Here is a 24,533-nt window from a genome sequence, read left to right on the forward strand (position 1 = left end):
GAAGAGATGTTGATGTGTTGGGGTAGTGCTTGATGAGGGAGACCCTGCTACTCCTATTGTTGTCAGAGGTTACATGTCAAAGCTCTCTACACTAGTTGGAGCCAGAAAATCAAGGCATTCCCCTATTGGGAATGTCCCTGAGGTGACTAGGCCAGTGTAAGGTCTTGGAATTGCCTGCCTAAATATGTTGACTTTATTCTTCTAGAAGACCTGACAACCAAACTGGGAATTAAATCATGTTTGCTGACTCACAGGTGAGTAGCTTGACCTGTGGGCTTACCATCCCACATTAAGAATATGTTGCAGTGAGATTCTAGAGTTAATCTAAGCTCTTATGTCTTTCTTCGGAAGAGTTTTAGGCATAGAGTTAGTGGAAACCTGGAAATTTTCCATTTTCAAAAAAAAAAATCTAGACTTTCTGATGATGAAGACAGCTTTATTCTCTGTAAGTCAGTGCATCACTGTAAACCTGTAGCAAGACAGAATAAAGTAATCCTTGTCTTCTGAAGATACTGTGCCTAAAACTGGTACAAATTCAAAGTCAGCTTTGTATTGTTTTATTGCTTATATGGACACAATTATAATTCATGTGAAGTATGAGGCAAAATGAAAAAAATAAGTTATTTTATCTTCCTTTCTGAATTGTTCTTATTTTTCTGCACCTTTTCAAAATACTGTGGTAAATGCTACTCTGTAAAACTAGCATTTATTATATACACAACAGCTGAGCTTACTAAAATACTAATTAAAGTCATACATCATGCCAAGTGCAATGTATACAAGAATTTTTCATTTAAAGATTACAACATTCTGCACACATAGCCCAGAGAAAATGGAGAAGCAAAGACTGACAAATGAAATAGTTCTGCTCATAGTTATTTGCCTTTTGGATGCACAATATTGAGCTTATTTCATCCAGCTCTGCACTTTCTCAACTCATGTTCAATCAGAATGGTAATTTTCCTCTAGCTTCATAGTCGAGGCAAATTGTAGCTCTGTGGGTTGAGAGTTTGCCATTGTTTCAATGTGCCCCATAATACACAAGCAAGCATATAGTTATGGTGTATGTATTATTTAAATTGGTTTTGCAAAGTTTAGAATGTTACTGTTATGCTCACTGCTTTGTAAAAGTGCCACTCACACGGTAGTATGTGAAATCTGACTTGTATGTGAAATCTGGCTCATTAAGATCACACTCCCATACTGGTAAACAGTGAATAAAGAATTTTTCTGTTCTGTGAACACTCTGGACCAAGAGTTCAATATCCTTAAGCTTGATTATTTTTGTCTATATAAATTCTGATGTTCCTTTATAAAAGAATTACTCATCAGTTTGTCTCTGCAGGGAGGAAAATATAAATATTTCAAAACAAAGTTATGCTAAAAGCCAAGGCACTAGAAGAAAACTTAGGATAAAATCTTGGAAATACAGATTAAAAAACTATGGCAAATGATACTGATTTTTGCTTATTTTATGGTACCACTTCAAGAGCCTAATTCACCTGGAGTCCTACTGTATGTCTGCAGATGGTATTTAACACATACACAGGCCAGAGTAGAGCTGGATCCTTCTCTGGTGGCCTTCCTGGCTAAAGCAACAGAGGAAATAGTCATTGTTGCCTCCTTGACATTTATGTGGTTACTGAGGCACAGTGAGATTTATTGGCTTGTGCAGGATCACACAGAAACACATGCCTGGTTTCAGAGCTGAACTGCTGTCTTTCAGAAGTTCAATTCCCATTCAGTACCTCAGACACAAATCTGTCCCTTTTCCAGATAAATGGCTTCTGATTGTGGAAGAGAAAGTTAAGATCTGCAATAGGAGTGACTGTCACAGTTGTCTAGATGAATGCTGTTGGACTAAGGGCATCACTTTCACAGTGCCAGAATTAGGTGCTCAGAATCTTGACACAAAGTTAATTTATTGGGATATGTAAATGGACAGAAGTGTAGACAAAGATCTGTCTGCTCGAGAGACTGTTACACACCCGTAGGTTTGCTGGAACGCACCGTGCTGGGTTTGCTCAGACCTATAGGAATGGCAGCATCTGCAGTGAAGTGGAGCTCTAGTCAAAGCATATGCAAAGTAAGCACTTCTTCCACAACCTGCACAAATGTAGCTACTTTGGAGTGCACGTGTGTGTTTCTCCTACCAAGATCACAGCAATTTTAGTTTTGAGAGAAAGCATTAGAAAGAAGAGGTGAGCCCACAAACTTTCTGTTGAACTCAGCACGTCTATAAATAGTTGTCCTGAACTGTTGAACTAGAAATTTATAGCCACATTAATTTATACTTAGTATTTCATTTAGTGCTTTGAAGGTTTTTCCTTTTAAACAGTTGTTGCTCAGCTCTTGGTTTTTATTTTTGTTTTAAACAGAGCTGTTCATACGTTTGCTGTCTCTGCTAAGCTGTTGTTAAAAAGCATATGTGTATAGTTGGGAAAGCCTATAGATTTTACAGATTATTAAAGGATGAAAGAATCATTGACAGTTCCTAATGAGTTCCTAATCTTGTTTCCCAATAGGATTTTGTATGGAAGTCTTAATTATTTAATGCATAGCAGTAAGTTGCATATAGTGGAATAAACACTGCAATGAGAAATGCTGGTTGTTTAGGCTGTTTTACGTATTCAAATCTTCACAATCCAACATTGCAATTTACATCTCTCTGTAATCACACCAGTTGTACTTTTTGAGGAAGTTTAACACAACTGACACTGTGCCCAGTGTGCTCCTCAGCCCTGCCAGGAAGCACCAAGAAAGCAGCTCTCAGAACTGAGCAGAGTTTTGTAGCCTGCCCAGAGCACGGCCTTGCCAGCAGCATTCCTCACTCACAGCAGACAGTCTTTAAATGAACATGCAACCATGCAGGCAACTCAGCAACAAAATCCAGTTTTAGCATTTTCTGTGACCATGGCCAGGCTCCGAAATTGCAGGCAATAAATCTTGTCTGGTTGGAGTCTGATGGAGTGTGGGCATGCCCATTCAGAGCACAGAGTGTTTGTTACCACCTTACATTCCAGGTGTGGACTGCTGCCCTTAGTTGTGACTTTCATAGCTCTAAACATATTTTCCAGTAGCTGTGTGTTTTGGGAACAGAAAGAAAGCACATTTCTTTTCAATATTTATTTTTCACAGTAGGTCATGCATAACGTGTGTGTTCGTGTAAATTTGTAGAGATTCCTTATCTGTTGATAGCACATTCTGATAACATGTACTGATGCTGAATCCCTAGGAACAGCACCCCCAAGCTAGGAAAGTATGAAGCTCATTTGTTCAGTGGCATAGCTCCTACAAGAAGATAGGGCTACTAGGATTCAGTGAAATGTGAAATAAATTCATGTCCTACTAAGAAAGAAACTTCACATCAGTAAGTAAAAAATAAAAAAAAAAGGGAAACAAGTCTTTCAGTCTTCCAGAAATAATATTCAATGGAAAAATAATTTGTACAAGTTTTATTGCAGTCAGTGATGAATATTCCCTTGAGAATAGAAAGAATAACAGAGTGGACTGTGATCTTTTAAAAGTGGCTGCCAATTCAAACCCCAAATATTATTGTTATGAAGTGATTGTTGCTCTGAAAATAATTGATGCTGTTAGGTTGTGCTTCTTTCCTGTGGTATTAGCAGTCCTTTGACCTGATGATGTCCCAGTCTCAAGCTGTGGCTCAAAGCATCTGGATTCTGTGATCAGTTTTGTGAGGTAAAACAGCAAAATGTTTTCCTTCTAAGTGGGGACATGCACACATTTTACTATTGGCAGAGCAAAATATTGATGTTCATTTCATCCTGTACTTGTTCAGGAGCTTCCTTGGGCTCCCAGTTGGTCTAAACAATCATTATCCACCTTTTTGATTTGTTACTGAAAGAAGGATGAGTGAAGGATTCACAACTGAGAGTAAAAATCTACATCAAGTCTTAAAAGTTAAGCTTTTTGTGGTGGGAAGAGGGGAGACAATTTCCCAACAATTTATTGTGTTAAACTGTTTTATGTTTCAGTCATCCAGTGCTGCCAAATAAAATTTATGAGGAAAAGTAGTGGCAAACACAGTAAATCAGGCTGTCCTGTCAAACTGGAAATTAATGAACCGCTCCTGTTCTGAAACCTCTCACAACGCAAGGGAACTCTGAACTGATCTCTCAAAATCTTGTAGCAAAATTTGCTGCTGCTTTGAAATGAGCACCACTCCTATCAGAAAATTTCAGATGTGCTCCTGAACTCATTGCTGCTGACTTAAAGCAGCTGCTTCATTTGGTAATATTTCATAGACATCTTGATTGGGAAGCACCAAAGCTGGGGAGGAAGGAAAGGACAGGGCAAGAGAGCAAATTTTATGGGGTTAGTGGGCTATGGGGAACAATTAGCAAGAACCTTATTTCCATTCCTCGGCAACAGTTTTTTCCCTTTGAACTCCTTTACATCCTAACAGCAAAGGCCTAAGTGACCCTTAACCATGCACAGCTATGGGTCAGCTATTTCTTTGCTTTTCTTTTTAGCTTTTTAAGCTATTCAGCACCTCACAGAATTTAACACTTTCGAGAATTTGGTCCATGGAAAGAAAGCTTCATCTTTGAAGTTTGCCTCATTTTTTTACCTTAAGGAGAGACTCAAAACCAGAGAAAATTCTCATTAGAATTGATGAGAGTTTCACCAAAGAGCTGCAAAGTTTGTCTTCCCTGTTGTAGAGAGCCTTTGAAATCTTTTTGGTTCATCCATGTGGCAGTATGGAAGTCACTGAGAGCTGACAGAGCTGTATCTTAAGTTGCTCACGTTCTCCTGTGGTGGTGACTTTTTTCTTGTTTGTGACACTGTTTCACTCGTTTTGCTGCCAAGACCCAGGACCTTTTCTGCCTGGATCCTCCTTACTGTTCACTCAATCCTGTGCACTTTGGTATCTGTGTGCAAACACATTGTTATTGTACATGGTAAGAAGAGCAGTGGCCTCCCTGTGCTGCAGCTTCTTTCAGTCTTTGTGTTGAGTCCTGCAATAGCAAATTTGTTGTCAGGGGGGAAAGATGGTCAGATTATTTGATCTAACATTACTAAGTATGGAAAGATAAGTTCCTTTTGGTGTGTGTTTGACAAAATAAGAGTGTCTCCATGTCTCAGGTCCTCAGCTGTGAAGTTATGAAGTCAAAGTTACACTTTCCCAAGTGACAGCTACTTATTTGGGAACTGAAATTGTCTTTAGTTTGTACATAACTCAGTTTACTGCACACTTCTATTGACAAAACGCCAGAATTTCAGCACTTTGCAGAGACCTTGTCATCCTTGTGTGCCAGGACAGCATCTGGGTGGCATTGGAGGAAATAGCCTAAGCTTTCTCATAGATTTTATCCAAGGTTTATGGCACCTGACTGGTTTTGAATTGGCAGTCTAGGGAAGCCTTTTTAAAAATAGGAAAAATCAGACAGTGACTGAATATAAATATAGATCTAACCATGGGCAGAGATTCAGTATATTTATAATCCCTTATTAAGTTCAGAAAACTTGTACTTACAGGGAAAAAAGGTCCAGGTGAGCTCTGTGGGTGGTTTACATAAAACTCTTGCACTTAATTGCTACAGGTCTGCTGGTTACAGTGCAGGGAGAGTAAAAAGGCAGATGTTGCTGCTGGTAGAATGATTTATTAAAGCTCCATCAGAACAGCTCTGCCACTCTGAGACAGCAACACCTGTGTGAAAATGCCCCCATCAGCGGAACAGAGGTTTGCAGCCTCTGATTCAGTTGCTGATTGACATCCCAGCTGCAGACACGTGCTCCTCTCTACAGTGTGTTCCTTCATGTCCTCTGTGCAGGAAAAGGTAGAGCCCACCTGAATCGTGTTCTGTGTTTCAGCTGAATGATGTTTCAGGTTATTTTGAGGCTGTCTGAAGACTCCTGTGACAATGTTACTTTAAATGCAATAAATTTAAACTTATTCTTTAAATGAAATAAATCTAATTTAAGAAAAGCACATACACATGGGATTAATGCCAAAAGACATAATTAGAGCTTAAACATTCTCTTAAGAGCTGCATTAATTGGGACTGGTGTTTGAACTCAGAAATTAGATAAACTCAAGGCAGCTTGACATCCAGTGCTACTCTGAAATCCCACATGAGTCCTTCAGAAACAACGTAAGACAAATAGACTTGAAGTTATGGTACCTGGGAAAGCAATGCTTCGTTCAAACAGCTACACTGGTGTCTGAGCACAAAGCCAATACTCTGCACCTCTGGGAACACTTGACACTGAATTTTAGAGAAGAAATATGATTAAATGTAGAAGATTGAAGAAAAAATTATCTGCAGCTGCTGTTTGCTTTTCAGTTAGCAGACCATGTCCTCCATGGATAGGTCATAAATTCTTCCCTGCTGAGGACCATAAAAACTGACTCCCCTAAAGAACTGTGGCAGCATGTGCAGTGTTGAACACCCTTGCAGTCTGAAAAGGGGTTGAAGAGTGAGATACAGAATAAGAAAATTATGCAGAACTACTTTTAAAGAGTCAAAACTAAAATTGATGGGCTGCCATCTGCTAAAGGATCTTGTGTTTGGTGCCTGGACTGTAAAATATCAAATGCCATTGGGCATTGATGAGCACAGAGTAGAAAAATAAAACGCACCCAAGGGGTACAGAAAGACCATTATTTTTTCTTGTATGTGCAAATAGGTAATGTTTTGAAGTGAGCATGTTTGTTCCTACTATGTATTCCAGTTTTGCTTTAATGAGACAACTGTGGATTCGAGACTGCTCCATAGAAGAGGCAGATTATTTGCTTTGTTTGCAAGGTCATAACTAAGTCTCCAAATATTTAACATTTTCATGTTTAACCTCACCAGGCAAGTGTCTGTTTTAGAACAAGCTTTTAAAAGGGATAAGCTATTCTTGAGATATGGTTTTTGTGTGTTTAAAGTCTCAGAAGGAGCTTAACAATGTATCGTGTCCCCTTTTCCTTTATCAAGAACATCTGCTGTTCATTTGTTAAAGCAAACTGCAGCTTGAGCATAACAGCTTTGTTAGAAGACTTGCAAAAGAGCTGCACCGACCAGAACTGTTTCCCACCTGCACTAACCATAAAAATTAAAATCAAAACATACCACCTAATAGTTGGGCTGTAGTCAAGATGTTCAGTTTTAGTCTCAACAGTTTTATAGTACTTCTTTCCTAAGACTGACATTAAGAGCTCATAGCAGTATGAAGCATTAAAACAAGAAGTGGCTTTTTTGTCTGACTTGAGAGCATAGCTCGCTCTACATGGACAGAGGACCATGTGTTATGGTGTATCCAGTCCTACCATTCTCTGCTCAGTTTGTTCTCTAGTACTTCATTCCTCTCACAAGTCTTTTGATCAAGGTTCAGATCCGAAATCACTTGGCTCTTCATTCAGGAAAGGTAGGGGACAGTGGCTACAGTCTCTTGACTATGGGAAACACCTCTGTTTGTGTAAAACCTCGGATAAACCACACCCAAAGAACATCTGTTGCTGTTTGGATTGAATCTCCTGGGCTTCATGAAAGCCTTCAACTCTATGACTTTCACATTAGCCCATCTAATTAGTAACTTGCAATAATATTGTCTTTTTGCTGATACCTAGACATTTGAAGAAGAGTTACATTTCAGTCTCTACCCCATTTCAAGTGTAAGTGCTATACACTCTTTCTTCCTGTATCTTCCTTTCTTTGATTAAACTTACAAAGTGGGTCATGCTACTTAATCACATTTCTTCTGCTGCTTCCTTGATACAATCTGATGGCTCACTACTCCAAGTTTTGCAAAAAGTGCAAGTAGTTTACTCCCTGCTACTAATAAGTATTTGCTATGCCATGTTCACAGGCAACAGAATAAAGGTCAAAGACAGTCAGATATTCTGAGTGGGTTTCCACATCTCCCTTGATGTCTCCTTCTGGTGTGACTTCTGATGATCTCCCCAAAGGAAACACTTGGGAGCTCAGTGATAACATCTGACAGCTCCAACTGAGGCTGTGCTCTTTTTATCCCTTTGCAGCTTCTCTTCTCTGTGGCCTTTTCTGAGATGTAGTTCCCAGAAATTGCTGGTTCTGGTTGAAGATGGGCATGGAACAGAGAATAGGCTACAAAGCCTTCTCAAACTTCCCTCCATTTCTGGCATTCCTTGTGCCAAACCATACCTACCATACCCTGTTATTCTTTAACAGCCAACAAAGGGGACAACCTTCCTCAAAAAACAGCAAGGTATGCAAATTGGGTTGAAAGCTTCATTTTAAATGCCATGTGAATAGATAATAAATATTTCTGTCTTTTGAAAGTAAATTCAAAATAAATTTTCTTTAGGTAGATTGAGCCACCCAAATACAAATGATTCTTCTATTTGATTGATTGAATAATATACACACGTAGGTCTTAATTCTGGGCTTTGTGGAATTAAGGCAAAGGCAGTCTACAGAAATAGCAGCACAACTGATCTCTTGTGCTGACAGAATCTGGATGTCTTAAAATCCTAAATCATGGGAGAAGGATTGTCTCTCGAGAGGAATTTTAGTCATTAGTGAATTTATATTGCAGCATATGAAATCATTTCTATGAAGGTAGTTCTTTTGATTATCAACTTCTATACAGTTACAGCATTGCTAATTTTAGTATAGCTTTTGATGTGCCTGTCTATATATGAAGTAATTTGAGGAGATTTTGCAATAAATCCTTTCAATAGCTGTTTGCTTCCTGATCTCATTGCTTGTGTGTTAAATATGACCTTAAGCAGCAAAATGGGACATTGTCTAGTCCTTAACATCAAGCACTGAACATTTCAGCCAGTATAATGACTGTAGTGCTAGAATATGTCATGTAATGTTTGCCATCATTTCTAATGGCCTTTAGGTGGTGCTGTCAAAGTGAGCAATACTCAGTGATAGTACCCACCCCATCAGTGTTTCACAGTTCCACTTACTGTTTTGGTTGATTGTCACTTATGGCTGACTCTTTTGGGTGGTTGATGTTCATTGTTGACCTCGCTGGAGCCAGCAGCAGTTATTACAGAGCAGGATAGGACTTTGAAGTAAAAAGCAGGAGCCAAATGGGTGCATCTCATTGTCCTCAACTTCTACTGCAACTGTGATGTGTTTAAGTAGGCAAACCTGTGGTTTTTTTTAAATTAGTGAATACCCAGCTCTTAAAGGCCAATTTTTAGAAAATCTGTCCTTTGCTTTTGAAGAAGAAAAAGGGTCACTGAATATATTTGGCATTGGAGGTCACTGAATGGCTTTCAGTTTGTGACAGTGGGGAATAGTTTGTAGCAGCACAATTTTTGATAATTTTATCCTTTAGTGTACAGCTTCCATGGATTTATTCTACTTTTCCCCCCTTATATTTTTTTCCTTTGGAAACCTGGTGCTATCTCTTTTCCATAGCATTCCCTCAGACCCAGATATAGAACCATCCTGGCCCTGAGGGTTTCACACAAAACAGGTTCTCTCAGCTCTTCCACTTGCTGTGTTGATGCACAGAGCAAAAGGCCTGTTTTACCTTAGCACACTGTTCCAGGAACACTCTAAGCAATTGATGGGTCCTGAAGAAAACCTCAAAACTCAAGTTTGTACTAATACAATGGTTATTTGCTGCTTGCTGTCAATTTTCCACTTGTTATTGTTTTGGAATGGGGAAAGAGAAGCTGTGGCCTCCCTGGGACTGGCAATACTCACACAGGCCAAGCTGTAAATAAAGGTTATAGCCTTCTGCTGCTGGGCATTAAATAAGCAGATAAATTTCTTTTTGCTGTGGATTTATTCAAGGCAGATGTTTTTAGTGAGCTCTGGAAAGGCTGGGAGGAATATAAAACCTGCTGCAGTTCTGGAATTGATCTATTAGGATCAAAACCCAGTAACCAGTGATTTGTTTAAGGGTCCCTGACACTTTTATGGCAAGACCATGTATTTCAGAGAGGTCTGGCTCAGTTTGAAACACATTCCAACCCCAAACCTGAAATAAATCCTCGCAACAGAGCAATTCTGTAAACTCGTGCTTTCCTATCATTTCATTTTTGACAAAAAAAGAAAGAAAAAATATCAGAGTTTGGGAAGGGAATGACTCAACCTTTTGAAAGGAAATGGCCTGTTGATTGCCTGTGTTTGTAATTTCGGTGTGGCATTTCCTTAGTGTAGAGGTGTGGATGAACAAAATAATACAGATAGAGCAAGCATAAAATAAACAAATATAGATGAAATGGAAAAAGACTTAATGTAGTCTCAGCCATGTGATACTGGAAGGACATGTATAATGGTCTACCAGAACTTGAGAAGTCAGCTAAAAATGGCCTTGTGTGATCCAAGAGGGACTTAAAAATATTATAAAACAAACAGGAAAAGGAAGAAAGGTATTTCCCATGGTTTTGACCCTAGTTGTTCCCTGGGATAAATGATGGAAGGTTAAAACTTGGGAGCTGAGTTGTACAATACAATGAAAGCACCAGAAGAAATTACTGTGAACTGGAAAAACCAGTAAATATATTAGGTGATGTGTAGTTGATGCCTTGCATTCACAGGCCAGAACCTCAGCAGCTGTAAACAGAGGTGGTCAGACTAATGGTACTGAAGAGGTTGGGATGTAATGCACTGAAAAGGTAGTTCGGTCTTCACATCATTCAAGTGCTGCTCTGTCATTTTACTGTATTGTATTACTTGATATAACAGTTTGAAAGCCATTTTGCTTCAGATATTTCAAGGAAATTTTAATATCTACTGAAACAAAAATGAAAGGTAGTAACTCTGTTCCAATAGACTCCCTGGCTTTGGGTAGATCACTTAATCTCTCTGTTGGTTTCTTAATCTAGAATGAAAAGGTCGGTAGAAGGGCACTGACAAGTTAACAGTAAGAAACAGTTCCTTGGTACAATTCACTCTGTGCCAGTGAGCACATTATCAACTAATAGGAGTTATAGTACGGTAACAATCTCATATTGATGCTTCACAACTCCCTTTTTCTGGAAAAGAATTGTACTGAGAAAGATATTCCCTGAAGCCTGCACTCTGAGTAAGCACTAAATCAATTTGCTGGAGAAGGGTTAGGGGTCTGGGTTGAGTGGGAGCTGCTGTTTTTCAGACAGCACAGGAAAGAGAAGGCATGGCCACAAAATGGCTTTAGAAAGATGCTGGGTTTAAACAGGAGTCAGCTCCCCACTGTGCAAGATCCCACAATTTATTCTTCATGGAACATGGTTCTCGCTTAGGTAAAGATAGACTGAGAAAGAACTTGAGAAGTTTGTAGCAGAACTGGAAAGTTTCTCCAGCTTATTCAGCATATTCACTCTCTTGGCAAACATTGCTGTCCTTTATATTGAGTAAGTAGTGCCAGAAAGAAGAGGTCACCACATCACTGGCAAAATTAATTTGTCTGAACTGATACCCAAAGAATTAAAGGAAAGAAAAAAATTTCTGATGGCTGTAGGTTAAGCTGCAGCAGATGAGAAACTCAGCTGGAGTGAGGTGGGGCTGGATTATAAATGAAAGGTTTTGAAAGAAGAGAACCTAGAAATGGGTTAAGGTTGGTTGGCTAAAGGTTGTAATTTGGAAAGTAAGTGCTGTGCAGTCAGAGAAAGCAGAGCTGAAATGAGGACTGGAAACTGAGAGGAGAATGCTGGGAGGAATTTGCCTAAGCCACAACCAAGCCTTCTTCAAATCAAGACAGATCATCAATATTTTGCCCACCTGGAGGTTGAAGGGACTTCCTGTTCAGTTGCCAAAATTTGATAATGTAGTTCAGAATGCAACATTGCTTCTTTCCCAGTGAGCAAACAGACACAACTATTACTCATCCCAGCTCATCTTGATCCACTCAGTCACTTCATGACACGTAGGCAAAGGATCAAAGAGCCAGAAGATGAGGAGTGAACATATCAGAGTGGGGGAGAGGAGACAAGTACTGCACTCAGGGGTTGTTATGATGACTGGGGAAGTATGGTAATAATTAACACATACTGAAGCAACCCCCGAAGAGGATGGCAGCTCTCATAAAGCAGAGGAAGAACCTTTGCCTAGATAGTTGGGGGGTTTTTGTGGAAACTGATGTATGCCTGTTTTTCCCATTTTTTTTTCTTTTTGCAAAAGAAAGGTCCTCATCAAGTTTCAACATCCCAGTTGAAATCAAGAACTCAGTTCTCAGTTATACCAGCTGAGAATCTGCCTGCAAATCTGAAGGTGTCATTGATGCCATAGCAGGCAGGGATATATTAATATGGTTGCTATTTAATGAGCACAGGACTGGTTCATTTTGTTGAAAATTCTTCTTCTGGACAGACCACAAAGCTGTTTAAGTTGAGCAGCGTGTTTGTGTGAACATGTGTAGGTGCTTATAGTCCCCCTCCCACCATAACACGAGAATGACCTTTAATGACACTTTCTTAAATTGCAATTCCACCTCTTCTGTTTTTAAAGATCAAGACAAAATTTGGTGTGTGTCTGCATTTCTTGCCTGTATATTGTCAGTAGTCACTACATCTCAGGACATTTGAAAACTAGATGGCTGCGTGCACATGTACATTTTAAGTCCAGTCCTTGGCCACCATGCTAGAAATTTTTGGTGTAGCTGCCTTGCACTCTTGCATACTTAGAGGGGTAGTAGCACCCTTGCCCTTGAGTTTCTGAGCAGTAGGGACCCAACTGTCAGGATTCTTCACTGGCATTGTCACTATATTTCTGCAGAGAAACCATACTAGTGGGAAATTTTTCTGCATTGGTATCTCTCTGCCTGACTAGTGTTATGATTTTAAGTTTGACTTATCCAAGAGCTTTTCATTTCATTACGTTCTGCCATTTGGCTTTCAAAGAATATGTGTTTAACAGCTCCTGTGTCAAGAACTTTCCACTGCCTTGTTAAATGTCCAACATTTCTTCCCAATATCATCATCTGTTAAGTTTACCTTCCTTCTCCATCTCTCTCACATCTTTCCAGGTCAGAGGGTACCCTGAGCCCCAGATCACATGGTACAGAAATGGGCATCCTGTGCCAGAGGGAGACCATTACGTCGTGGATCGCAGCATTCGGGGGATATTCAGCTTGGTCATCAAAGGTGTGCAGGAAGGTGATGGTGGTAAATACACCTGTGAGGCTGCAAACGAGGGTGGGGTTCGTCAGGTGACTGTGGAACTGACAGTGGAAGGTAAGAGGATACTTACACTATTGCTGAGATGATTATAGAGTTTAATTAAATGAACAAGCTGATTTAAACTGTCTAGTTAAGAGTAGCAACTGTACACGTATCCCTTCTAATTGGTGCAAGGGACACTTCACAGTTTAAGACGTTTTACAGGGAACTACATGTCTACAGCCACATTGTGTGCATTGAGTGTCAGGTGTGTGTGATGATGCCCAGGTGACCCAAATCCTAGCTTTAAAAATTTTGATATAAACTTCATAATTTTCCTGGAAGTCACCACTCAGGACAAAAACAAGGCCTGAAAAGTCAGCATTTGCTCTCAGGCAGTAAAACCTGTGGCCCTCTTTGTTGCTTCACAGATAGGCACTCTGAGGCAGTGGCTTTCTGGAGTTCTCCTTCACACTGCCATTTGCTAAGCTGCACGCCTGGTTGTAATTGCATGCTTAATGTCACACGGGAAACAGTCAAGATCAAACCCAGGAATTTTTAAGAGAACATCTGCATATTAGATAGCTGCAAACTGCCAACTTTAAAATTTAAAGAGTGACACAAAGCTAGGGAAGGATGGAAATTAACTGTACTGCAATTCGGTCATGTCAGGGATTTGTTGAACATCACAGCCCCTCAGGTCACAACTTTGTGTTGAATTCTTGAAGCAAATAAAAATTCTGCAGTAGTCCTGAAACAATCAGCATTTGGGTTTATTCAGAGTCAAAACCTGTAACAACTATCCTCAGAGTTCATACTGAAATATGCATAAATCTGGCATGATTATTACTGCTTTCTGTTTTAAAATTAATGCAAAATCTTTTTTGCCTCTGGTTTTAAGCTGTGACGACTTTATGAGTAACAATTCACATGGAGGTGGAGGATTTTTTTTTTAAGAGCTCTTTTGTATCAATTTTTTTGACCTGGTTTTGCTGAAGTTTAAAAGCAACTTCAGGACAGCACCCAATGCCTCAGTTTCTCAAAGTTTGAGAATTATATGGTCCTTATTCTAAAAATCTCTCTATGCATCAAAAGAGCAAAGCACAGGGTTGGAGTTTTTGTTGGGTTTTTGTTTTGGTTTTGTTTCTTTGTTTGCGGGGGCTGACTGCTGCTGATTGGAAAAGTGTGTGACTGATACACGATCTAGTCTTTCCATCTGCACGACTGTCCTGCCTGACAGTGATGTGGGTTCTTATAAGGCTTTAGAACAAGTATTTTTCCACAGCCATCAGAGCTGTTTGTTTGATGCTGCGTCTCCGGGTCTCGCCCAGGTCTGTCCCGAAGCTTCCCGGGAAGGGCGCTGCGAGCAGCAGGTGGCGCTGGGATTACACTCCTGCGCACGGCAGGGGCAGAGGGGAGCCTTGTTTTATGTACAGAAGAGATAGTCTGGAGTAGCATGGGACTGAAAACCAAATCAAGTGAAGGAAGATCTCTTTCACAGTCCAAAAACCTTCCTTTGTTATCTTAATTTGAATGAGTGCTGCACTGTAGTAGTGAGACTTGGCGTTTCATTCACATATTTTTGCACGAATAAGCTGCAGTGTTGTTACTACTAAGTAGACAGTAACTCTGCTAAACCTTGTTTTTGAAACTGGAGAGCCGAACTTTGGGGCTACAGATGACACAACTTTATACTGTAAGCCTTGCATTCCTCCTTTATGTTTGAAACCTGGAAAAATGAATGTTTTACATAGTCTTTAGTGTCTGTAATTCCCAGTGGTCTTGACAAAACTTCACACTTCCTATTTTTCTGTCCTATATTACAGGAAACCCCTTGATGAAATACAGCCTGCCATCCAGTGCCAAACCCCCTGGGTAAGGATTCCCTGGCTTTGACATTGTTTAACAGACACTTAAACATACTTTGGTAGGAAAACAAGTAGAATGACTCTTTCTAAAAATCTCCATTTATCCCAAGCAGAATGGCTACTGTGAGAGCTGCTGGGTTAGCAAAATGGTTGAGGCTGTGAGGATACAGCTACTGGTCCCACATAGTGACTGAGGAATTAATCTGGCTGAAAACAGAATGCCCTGCTGATACCTGCAATATTGCACCCTCTGAGCTGTGATACTGCACCCTCTGCTCTCTGCTGTTCAGAAATCCCTCTCCACAACTTCCAGTGTCTTTACAAAGGCAGAGCAAACACTTACTTAAGAGTCATGTGCAGGAAATAAAAGCAACTGAAATCAGCATTCTCTCACACAGAATTTCAATATTTCCTAGCAACACAGTGGGTGAACTGTACTCCAGAAGAAATAATTATTCTGGCTTGGAGTAACTGTTACCAAGAATGGGCTGATGGGGTGATCTGAGCTGGCACACAAAATAACTTGTCATTTATTTCTGCACTTCAGTAAACATTTACAATTAAGTGAATGTCATCGTTTTAAAAGCCTCAGGCCTAATTTTTTCACCTGCTGAATTATTTTTTATAAGTAGTTTGAATTTAAGCAGTTTTTTCTGATTTCTATCTCTGGCACTGATTAAGTTATTGATCAGAATATGGATAGTTACAACTGAAGATTTTAGTTTTGTCATTGATATGAACATTGCTTGTGTTTGTTTTGAATTTTAAAATTGAGATTGCAACAGTGAAAATGGTGAGTAATCAAGAAGGTTTTTAAATGGTAAAGTCTGTATCATAAATGTGCTACAGAAATACACACAAGATAAAACTCAAAACAAGGGAGGACAGCTGAGGTTGATGTTACGTTTTGTTGTACATTCAGACTTTACAAAGCACAAACCCTAATCCATTGCACTGCAAAGAATTAGAGTGATTGTCCTCATTTTTCATGGTCCCTTGTTTGCTCCTATTCAGTGTTAATATTTTATGGGCAAATTTATGTCTTAAGTAAATGGGGAGGTGGGGAAAACAAAATATACATTTCTATTTGAGCATATCTAGGAACCATCCAGAAAACTGCAAGCCAGCTAGGAGGTGATTTTCTTTTAATGGGTCAGATATGCACAGATACATAAATACAAGAACCTAAGCCCAACTAAAGATGGTCACTAAAAGGCTTCTTTAATATACATTTATGTACTTTAGTGGTAGCATGAGGAAGATGACATTAAAAGCTACCAGGTAATTAATTCTATGATAACATGATTTTCATTTTAGCATATTGCAGTCACCCTTCTCTCTCAATACTTTTGCTGGTCCTCTTGCCCATGTAAATCCTTTCATTGTGGTATCATCTCTTACTCAGACACCTCGAGCTGCCTATCTGGCAACCACCATGTCTTGGCAGCACCTCGGACTGAGGCGGTGAGGTCTCTGTTAGTATCTGACCCCTGGTAGGAATGACACATCTTACTTGCATGTGGTAAAGGGCCATCTGGAAAAGAACGCCTTGAAAATGGTTTGGTCTGCTTGAAATTAAATGTTTAAAAAAAAAGGAAAGAAATCACCATCTGCCATCTGCTATGTGTCTTTGTTGTACCCAGGCTTCAGAGCAAAGAGTGAGTGTGTTCCCTTTGTCATTAACAGACCTGAAGTTGCATCTCTTTTTTTTTTTATTATTGCTATAAGATTGCTTGATGTTTCATGTCTTATGATTGTGTAATTGTTCATGGTTTTGGACTGCAGTCACTGATGCTACTCTAGTTTCATTCCACATGTCATTTCCCAGTTATGCCAGCCATGTAAGTAGAGTTGGGCATTTACATTTAAGAGTCATTCACCCAGGATGGGTGTACTTTTGTTTTGTGCCCTTTTTATGTTTGCTTTGCAAACACTGCAGTGGTGAGATTACCAGCAAAAGCCTTTCCCAAACCAAAATTATTTACCAGGATATGTCAGAAGGGTTGAAAAAACAAGGTGATGATTCATAAATCAGAAATTAATTACTGTGTCACTGCACTCAATAGCAAAACAAATTACACGATAAAGAACTGTGAACAGTGAACAAGTATGCACAAATAATCTATTAAGAGGCAACTAAGAAACAGAAAATGGAAAAAACAAATGTATACAGTGTTCTCTGTGATTTGTTTTGCCCAGCTCTGCTTACAAGCAACTGAAATTGTCCCCAAGGTCTGTTACGTGTATGCTAGATGAGGGTGCATAGCATAAGCTATTTAGTTGCATGAGGAGTCCAGAGCTGTCAATCACCAGCATTTCCATTTCTTCCATTGGCCAAAAAAAATACTGTGTAACTATAGTCTTGGTTGCCACTAATGATATAGCCTTGTTGGCAGACCAGTGGCCTCAAATGCTCCCTGACATGTGCTCTAACCACAACAGCTTCCAGTTCTTCTGTAAAACCAGAATGTCCATTGCCTTTCCAGGGGAAGACTTGCTGTTCCATCTGTGGAGCAGAGACCAAGCATCTGGGGAGAAAGTCCACCCAAGTTTGCTACAAAACCCAACAGAGTTGTTGTGCGTGAAGGCCAAACAGGCAGATTTTCATGTAAAATAACAGGACGACCTCAGCCTCAAGTAACTTGGTTTAAGGTATGATTTCCCTGAAAATTTATGGGTTTTTTCTCCTTTGAAATTTTGCGACTCGACAGGATGAAATGCACTTGACCCTCCAAAAGATCATGGTGAGAATTTACACACAAGGAGAGCCATATCCTTCCTCATTTTTATGCTGAATAAACTCACAACAGATAATAGTGTTTCTTCTCAGTTTAAACTTCTTCCTTATTTGTCTCATTGTTGAAAATATTTGTACCAAAAAATCATCTGAAAGCACCAAACAAGATGCGGATTTTCCTCCTGGTGTCTTATGTTTTTGAGTGATGGGGGGAGGAGGGAGGGAAGAAACCATTAAAAAAAAAAAACACAAACCAAAAACAAAACAGAAAATTGCTCATAGGACAGAGAAATGCTTCCAAGTCATTGTCTGCTTTATTCCAGACTTATCCTTGTCTGTAATACAAGAATGCCAGGGTACATTTCTGAAAACAAGCAGCCTCTTGCTGTGTAAGCACTCACTGACATCTCCTTCAGTTGGCGGCTCCATCTGGAGTCTGCTGCTCCTTCCAGTTGCCATCAGCTCTCTGGGACCTGCTGGCTCTCTGGGCAGTCTGCAGTGCAGCTGCTCCACACCAGCCTGCTTCCAGTCCCACTAGACCTGCTCAGGTTTCCCAGCCATGCAGCTCTGTGCAAAACAGGATTTGTTATTCAGTTCTCTTTTGTCCTTAAAAAGTGTATTTCAACACTTGCAGGTCTGTGTATATTGTCTGGAAAATGCCAGGGTTGTGTTGTTCAGAGGTTCAGTAGTGAGACCATTGCTGGTCTGCAGACACCCAGTCCACTCCTTGACCTTCCCCTCCATCAGTCACTGTTGGTTACATTAGTTTTCTTTACGCCTACATAATACTATTTTAGTACCTATTTTGAACACTATGAAGTTTTTTCAGTAATCCATATGCTCTTTAAGGTGCAAATGTGTAGTTGCTCTTTATCAGAGCTGTCTTGGTGATTTATTGTCAAACCTGTTTTTGCATCGCTGTTCATAAGGCATGAATGCACTGGTACTCATGCTTGTGCTCTGGCTGCCTGTAAACAACCTCAGGCCCACAACTGGGCATGTCAGGATGGTGCTGTGGAGTCCTGCTCAGTGGTGGGTATTCCAGCTCTGCCTCAGCCTCTTGGAAATGAACTTACATGGCTGCTGGACCACACCTGGCTACTGCAGAGCCAACACATGACCACCTTCCTTCCAGCATGGAAGCTTTATCAACAAATAAAATGGCACTTTGAGAACTACTGAGTAAGCCTTTGTGTAAATGTCTTGCTCTGTTTAGTGTTTCCTTTCCAATTTTCTTACTTGTTAAGTTGCAAAGAACAGAAGCTTCTGTATCATCACCAAACCCCTGATGTGAACTCACTTTTTTAAATTGCATTAGGACCTTCAGCACCCAGAGGGCAGCAATTGATAGAATTCAGAATGACAGTGTCTGTAAACAGTGTAATGTTCCCCAAATATTTACTGAACAAAGCCCCACAAACTGTGGATTTGTTCACTTTGCCTTCCTAAACTTAGGATGGGTAAAGCTGTGGTGCCTGATAGCAAGGCACCGGTCCTTAATGGCTGATGCTGAAGCAGAAACACTGTTTTGCTCAAAAATGACGTGTTGGTCAATTGTTTTGCAGAATGTAAAGGCATAATATTGTCCTTCTGGCCACCTGCTCTATGTAGCAGAGAGTGTAGAACTACATGCATTTGTTCCTGGCTCAAAACCTTATCTTTGGATTTAACTCCATTGTGACACTGCAAAGGAGCTGTGTTGCAGCAAAGCATCTCTTAGTATGCCTAGAACTTTCTGCCCCCCACACCTGGCCCTGGATCAGGTCCTCTTAGGCAGAATTTTTTCCCAGCTTTGAAGTGATACAGCTTAGAGAACCACTCTCCAACTTGGAAGCTTTTACTTAAAAGCATTTGCTTTTTTGATTAAAAGATGTCTGACATCCTGAAACAAAAATGATCAGAAAACTGGTTTGAGTCCACATACAGTGAAAAGAATTTTTTCTAGGAATAGGGGTATAATAAATAATGAAAGGCCAAAACCAACCTGAGATCAGTGGGTGGTAAAATAGAGGGAAAAACAGCCTCCTGCAGACATGAATTACAGAATTTGGACACAGTTTTTTGTTTATACCATATGAGTATTATTCATAGAAAGAATTGGCTAAAAGATAGGAGAAAGACATTTTGACCTGATGTTTTACCAAACAAATTTGTTGCTCCCTTTCTCTTAACAATAGCTGTCTGTCTCACAGTGTCTTGTGATATTTGCAGGGCGATACTCAGTTGCAGCACAATGAGCGTTTCAGCGTGTATGAGAGAACAGGCATCCAGTTCCTGGAGATCCAAAACGTTCAGCTTGCTGACTCAGGAATTTACACGTGCACAGTGGTGAACAGCGCTGGGAGGGCATCTGTGTCTGCAGAGCTCTCTGTTCAAGGTACAGCAAAGAGTCTGCAGGAGGGAGAAAAGTGAACCACGGACCTTCCTTTAAAATATTCCTGGTTGTGTCATCAGTATTCACAAGAAACTCACTTTTTCCCATTATCTTCCTCTTTCTCTCTACGTTAAATGATACTGTGATAGCTTGGACGGTGCTACAGCTGAAAATGTTGTGTTGGTTCAATGGGAAAAAGGGCTATTGAAGTGCTTTGTAACAACTTTCTTTAAAACCAACTTTTCACTTTTACTGTGAATTTGACTTTGATATGTTTTGAACATAGATTTTAATTTCAGCAAATAGAAGCCTTTTGCATGTCATTATAATCAGTAATTGATTTTGTATTTGTTGAATGCTGGCACCAGATGCACATTTATACCAATACCCTTTTGGGAAACAAAAATGTAGAACTGGGAAAATAAAGTGAAGAAGCATAAGAAATTAAAAAGCAGCTTAATGAGATTAAAATTTAGGCTTCTCAGCTCCCGGTGCCACCTATTTCACTGCTTGTAAAGTAAACAAATGCCTTGATATTCTATTCTGTATATGCATTCTCATATACAGTTCATTTTGCAGTGTGATATTTCTTAGGGTGCCCTTTGCATTAGCCTCAAAATAGAGCCTTCAGCAACACACTAAAGAGGAATTTCATCAGTAAGTGGGTAAGCAGTCACTGGACCCAATTAAATAATCAAATCAACAGCTGCTGGTTTCAGCTGCAGTCATAAGATCAGTGAGGTACATACACACCCAGCAGTGATTTTTTTCTTGCAAGATTTTTAAGTTTATCTTAATACTGACACTTTGTAAGGTGTCAGGAATATAAATAGCAAGGAGATTTTCATTTGGGATGCTCAGAACCACAACTAACCTTTACACAACTTCAAGCTGTACTTTTAATCTGTAAGTTCCAATCTGATGAAGCCACTGTAGAAGAAGCTTCTACAGTTTGCCTATTCAACAGAGGTTTTATAGAAAGGGATGGGGTTTTTTTCAACAAGCCTTTTTTTTCTAAACATGAAACTCTATCCCTAATTGCTCCCCCTGAAGTGGTGAGCTTTCTGTTCTGTAATGGGTACATCTGCCTTGAGAGATGATGTGGAACTGGGGTCACAAAGTCAGTTGTGGTGTATGTTTGCTTCAGATGCTGACCACATCTCTGAATAATGTGGGCATTCTTTCTTGGATTAGTACAGGTCAGTAAAAAGGGCACTCTTTTGCAACATCCTTGACTAATCAAATGATTCCACTTACCTAACCACAATATATAATACCTAATTCTTTCGTTATCAATTAAATCAGGTCATCAGCGTTGCTGCAAGATGCTATCAGACAGTCAAGTGGCTCAGAATTACTACATTTTTTTTCAAATCCATGCAATCTCATATATATTTTTTTTGCTCCAATAACTATATTTTTCCCAAGTTCCCCATAGAAGAAGGCAGTGAGGAAGGAGGAATTTTTTTTTAATTGGCAGAGTTGCATGTTGTTGTCCTGTCTACAACCATTAGTTATTCAGCTTCCTCTTCTGCATTTATCCAGTCTCTTTTCAGCTTTATTTTTACATTTCTGTTACTGCTTATTGACAGGTTTATTGAAAGTAGGTCAATGGGTTATTTCCCCTTCTCACTGCAACTTTTGTGTGTGTAAATAGATTCTTTTGGTCACTCTGAATGGTATGGCAAGTCCAAGCACTTAGATGTGGGTTTTTGCTTGCAAAACACAGTGTAGATCAGGGTATCATCCATCACATGATTTTGTCTTTTCTCTGAGGCAGGGACTCTGAAAGCATTTTTATGGAGTGCTTATTGATGACTTGAAAAGTTCGTTATCTTGCAAATTAATTATTAGATGTCTTTCTACTGCAGTTTCTAGTCTCACAGCTGACAACAATGTAGGTGCAACTTTGATCTGACCAGGAGAAAACAAGTTGCATCCTTAAGTGTTGATTAGGGGGAAATGGAGAGATGTGGTTGGCATTTGACCTGGAATGGTATTTCTTTCCTCACAAGTATTTATTACCTCATGCTGCCCCCAAGAGAAACAAATACTGTTAAAGTTTGGGAGAATGCCTGGAGGGCTACATACTGAGAGCCTGACTCTGGGCAAATGCGTGCTCAGTTTTATCAATGCAGCTGATGAGGCACCTCGGCAGACCAACACAGTCCAGCCACATTCCCAGATTTCTTGGTGGTGTTGCACAGAGAAGGAATGTGGTGCACTGACTTTTGCATTATTCATGTTAAATGTGATAATACTTGCTATGCAGCAAATGAGTTGGTAAATGTTTACAGGTAGCTGCAGGTTTTGTGAGGGTTTACTGCTGTTAATTTGAGTTTGTGCTCTAGCCAGAGGACAGCTGCAGTTTCACTGTGAGCGTGCTCAGGCATAGCACTGATTGATGTCTTGTCTTTCTCCACTTCTACAAATTTTGTGGAGGTATCATAAGATTTGATGAGCTGCCTCCCAGCTGGAATCTCTTCCTTCCTTCTCTGTCCCAACACAGTGCTTTTGAGGCTCACAGAACCTTAAATTCTCAAGGAACTTGAAAACATGACCCAGCAATGCCTCAAAATGGACCAAGACCTCTTTGTGTTTCAGCTGAGCAGCTTGCTATTGTCCATATCAATTTCAGGTGTGGTGATGGTCAATCTTGACTTCATTGGATTGAAAATGAAGCTTCTTAAGTATATTCTTTGCTTAAAATCTTTCAAATTTATGGAATTGTGTCCAGTATTATATGTATAAGTTACCTGTTTCTTCTTTTCTATTTGAGGTCCAGATAAGACTGACACATACGTTCAGCCACCATGGTATGTTTTTACTGCAGTATTTTCTCAGAATATTTAATTGCAGCGCATTAATTTTGAAATTTATTGCACAAGTTTTCCTCACAAAGTGATAAATGTTTTTGGGACAGTCTGTATTTGGAAGTTAGGAAATGTTTACTTGGAATGAGATTCTCTTTTACTGCCAAATTCAGCTGTCCTGATAGACTCCTACGAAATAGTTGGTGGAACTGATGGCAAAATTATGAAGTACAGAGTTCTGGTCTGGTCTGGGAATGCAAAATTCAGACAGTTTTATCATTACTGCTCCCATCTAGTCACACAGTATTATAATATGAAAAAAACCCCAACCCTGTGAGGAGAAATTATATGCTGTACCAGGGGGTCAAATTTCCTTTTTGAAGTCAAAACCCTGAGTGCATCTTGTCAGTACTGAGCTGGTGGCTCTTTGCTGTCATAAACAAAACATGACATGGCCACGGTCTGTGCTGTTGTCTGAAAATACATGTAAAAGTAGGGGTAAAGTAGCAAGAAACAAAAAATTACTATTCTAAGGGTTTATCAAAAATTTAAAAGTTAAATAACTATAATATTTTTTAAGAATGATTTTGTAAAATGACTTTTCTTCACAAATAGAAAATTCAGGAATGAAAGACACTTGCAGGAAGGCCACTTTTACAGTCTTCAGGATGTTTAATCTGTCCTCACATGCCCTGGATGATATTTCAAAATGGCCTATTCATGTTGTCCTAACTCCAAGGCTGCTGCAAAGTGGAAGTGAAAATGCTGTGCTACCAGATCTGTCTGGTTTTAGTACAAATGAAGCTGCAGATCTACAGCCAGAACTGTACTTTATTCTCCAGAGTCAATCTGCATCCTCCATGGTTTATTCACACACACAAAAAACCACCACATATTTTGGAAAATGTAAAAATCTGACAGCTGTAACTCCAAATCTCTAGTACACTTAACTCTGGCTGAAGAAAGTGCCACAATAAATATCCTGAGTCTCCCTAACAGAATGAGTCAATGGCATTAAATGCATAGCAAGCCAAAGCTGCGCTAGAAACTACTTCCTGTATTTCAGTATGTTCCAGTTCTGCCTTGGAGTGATACTTTGGAAGTGTGAGACACAGACACACTGCTCTACAGGTAATAGCTCAGTGGCCAGGGCAGACACCTTCAAGGAAGGAAGCTTAGATTCAAGTCTTCAGTTAGTCATCTACTCTTGTGCCCCCAAAGCACTGAGCAGCAGATGCATCACAGTGCTGAGAAACTCATTCTAATAAATCCATAGCTGACATTGCTACATTTGGCAACACCCCTCTCCCTCCTTTAGGCTTTGGTCAAGTTTCCTATCAGTCCTCTTTTAAAATCACCTAAATTACAAGACTCCATAATTAGAAATAGTAAATTACTGCACAATTTACACTTTCATTTCCCTTTAGGGAACTATTTTATGTGGTATTTCAGCTATATTTATACATGACCTCAATGTATTAAAGCATGAAGTAGTGTTACATCATGGTCACTCAGGGTCTCAGGTAATTGTTCCCTATCTAAAGCAGTGTATGCAAGGTTAGTGTCTGACTCACAAAACATGTTAGAACTTGAGCAGTGGATTTGTATCCAGAAATTTCTCAACTGAGACAGTGTCTGGGCCCAGATTGCATTTTATGAAGCTTTTCGCTCCACCTCTTTCATCTGTGTTCTTGATTGTGTGAAA

The 24,533-nt window shown here is 39.7% G+C and overlaps 1 protein-coding gene across 8 annotated transcripts in view; it reads left to right on the plus strand.

The window, feature by feature from the left end:
• MYLK (myosin light chain kinase) overlaps positions 1–24,533 on the plus strand; it is a 197,031-nt gene that overhangs the window by 61,380 nt on the left and 111,118 nt on the right. For all 8 annotated transcript variants that reach the window (XM_071562932.1, XM_071562934.1, XM_071562935.1 and 5 more), the window contains 5 exons: positions 12,904–13,111; positions 14,863–14,911; positions 17,391–17,556; positions 19,853–20,018; positions 22,795–22,831. In XM_071562932.1, coding sequence (XP_071419033.1) covers positions 12,904–13,111; positions 14,863–14,911; positions 17,391–17,556; positions 19,853–20,018; positions 22,795–22,831 — 626 coding nt within the window. The remainder of the gene's footprint in view (positions 1–12,903; positions 13,112–14,862; positions 14,912–17,390; positions 17,557–19,852; positions 20,019–22,794; positions 22,832–24,533) is intronic.

Source organism: Pithys albifrons, chromosome 8, assembly GCF_047495875.1.
Source record: "Pithys albifrons albifrons isolate INPA30051 chromosome 8, PitAlb_v1, whole genome shotgun sequence".
Lineage (NCBI taxonomy): Eukaryota > Metazoa > Chordata > Aves > Passeriformes > Thamnophilidae > Pithys > Pithys albifrons.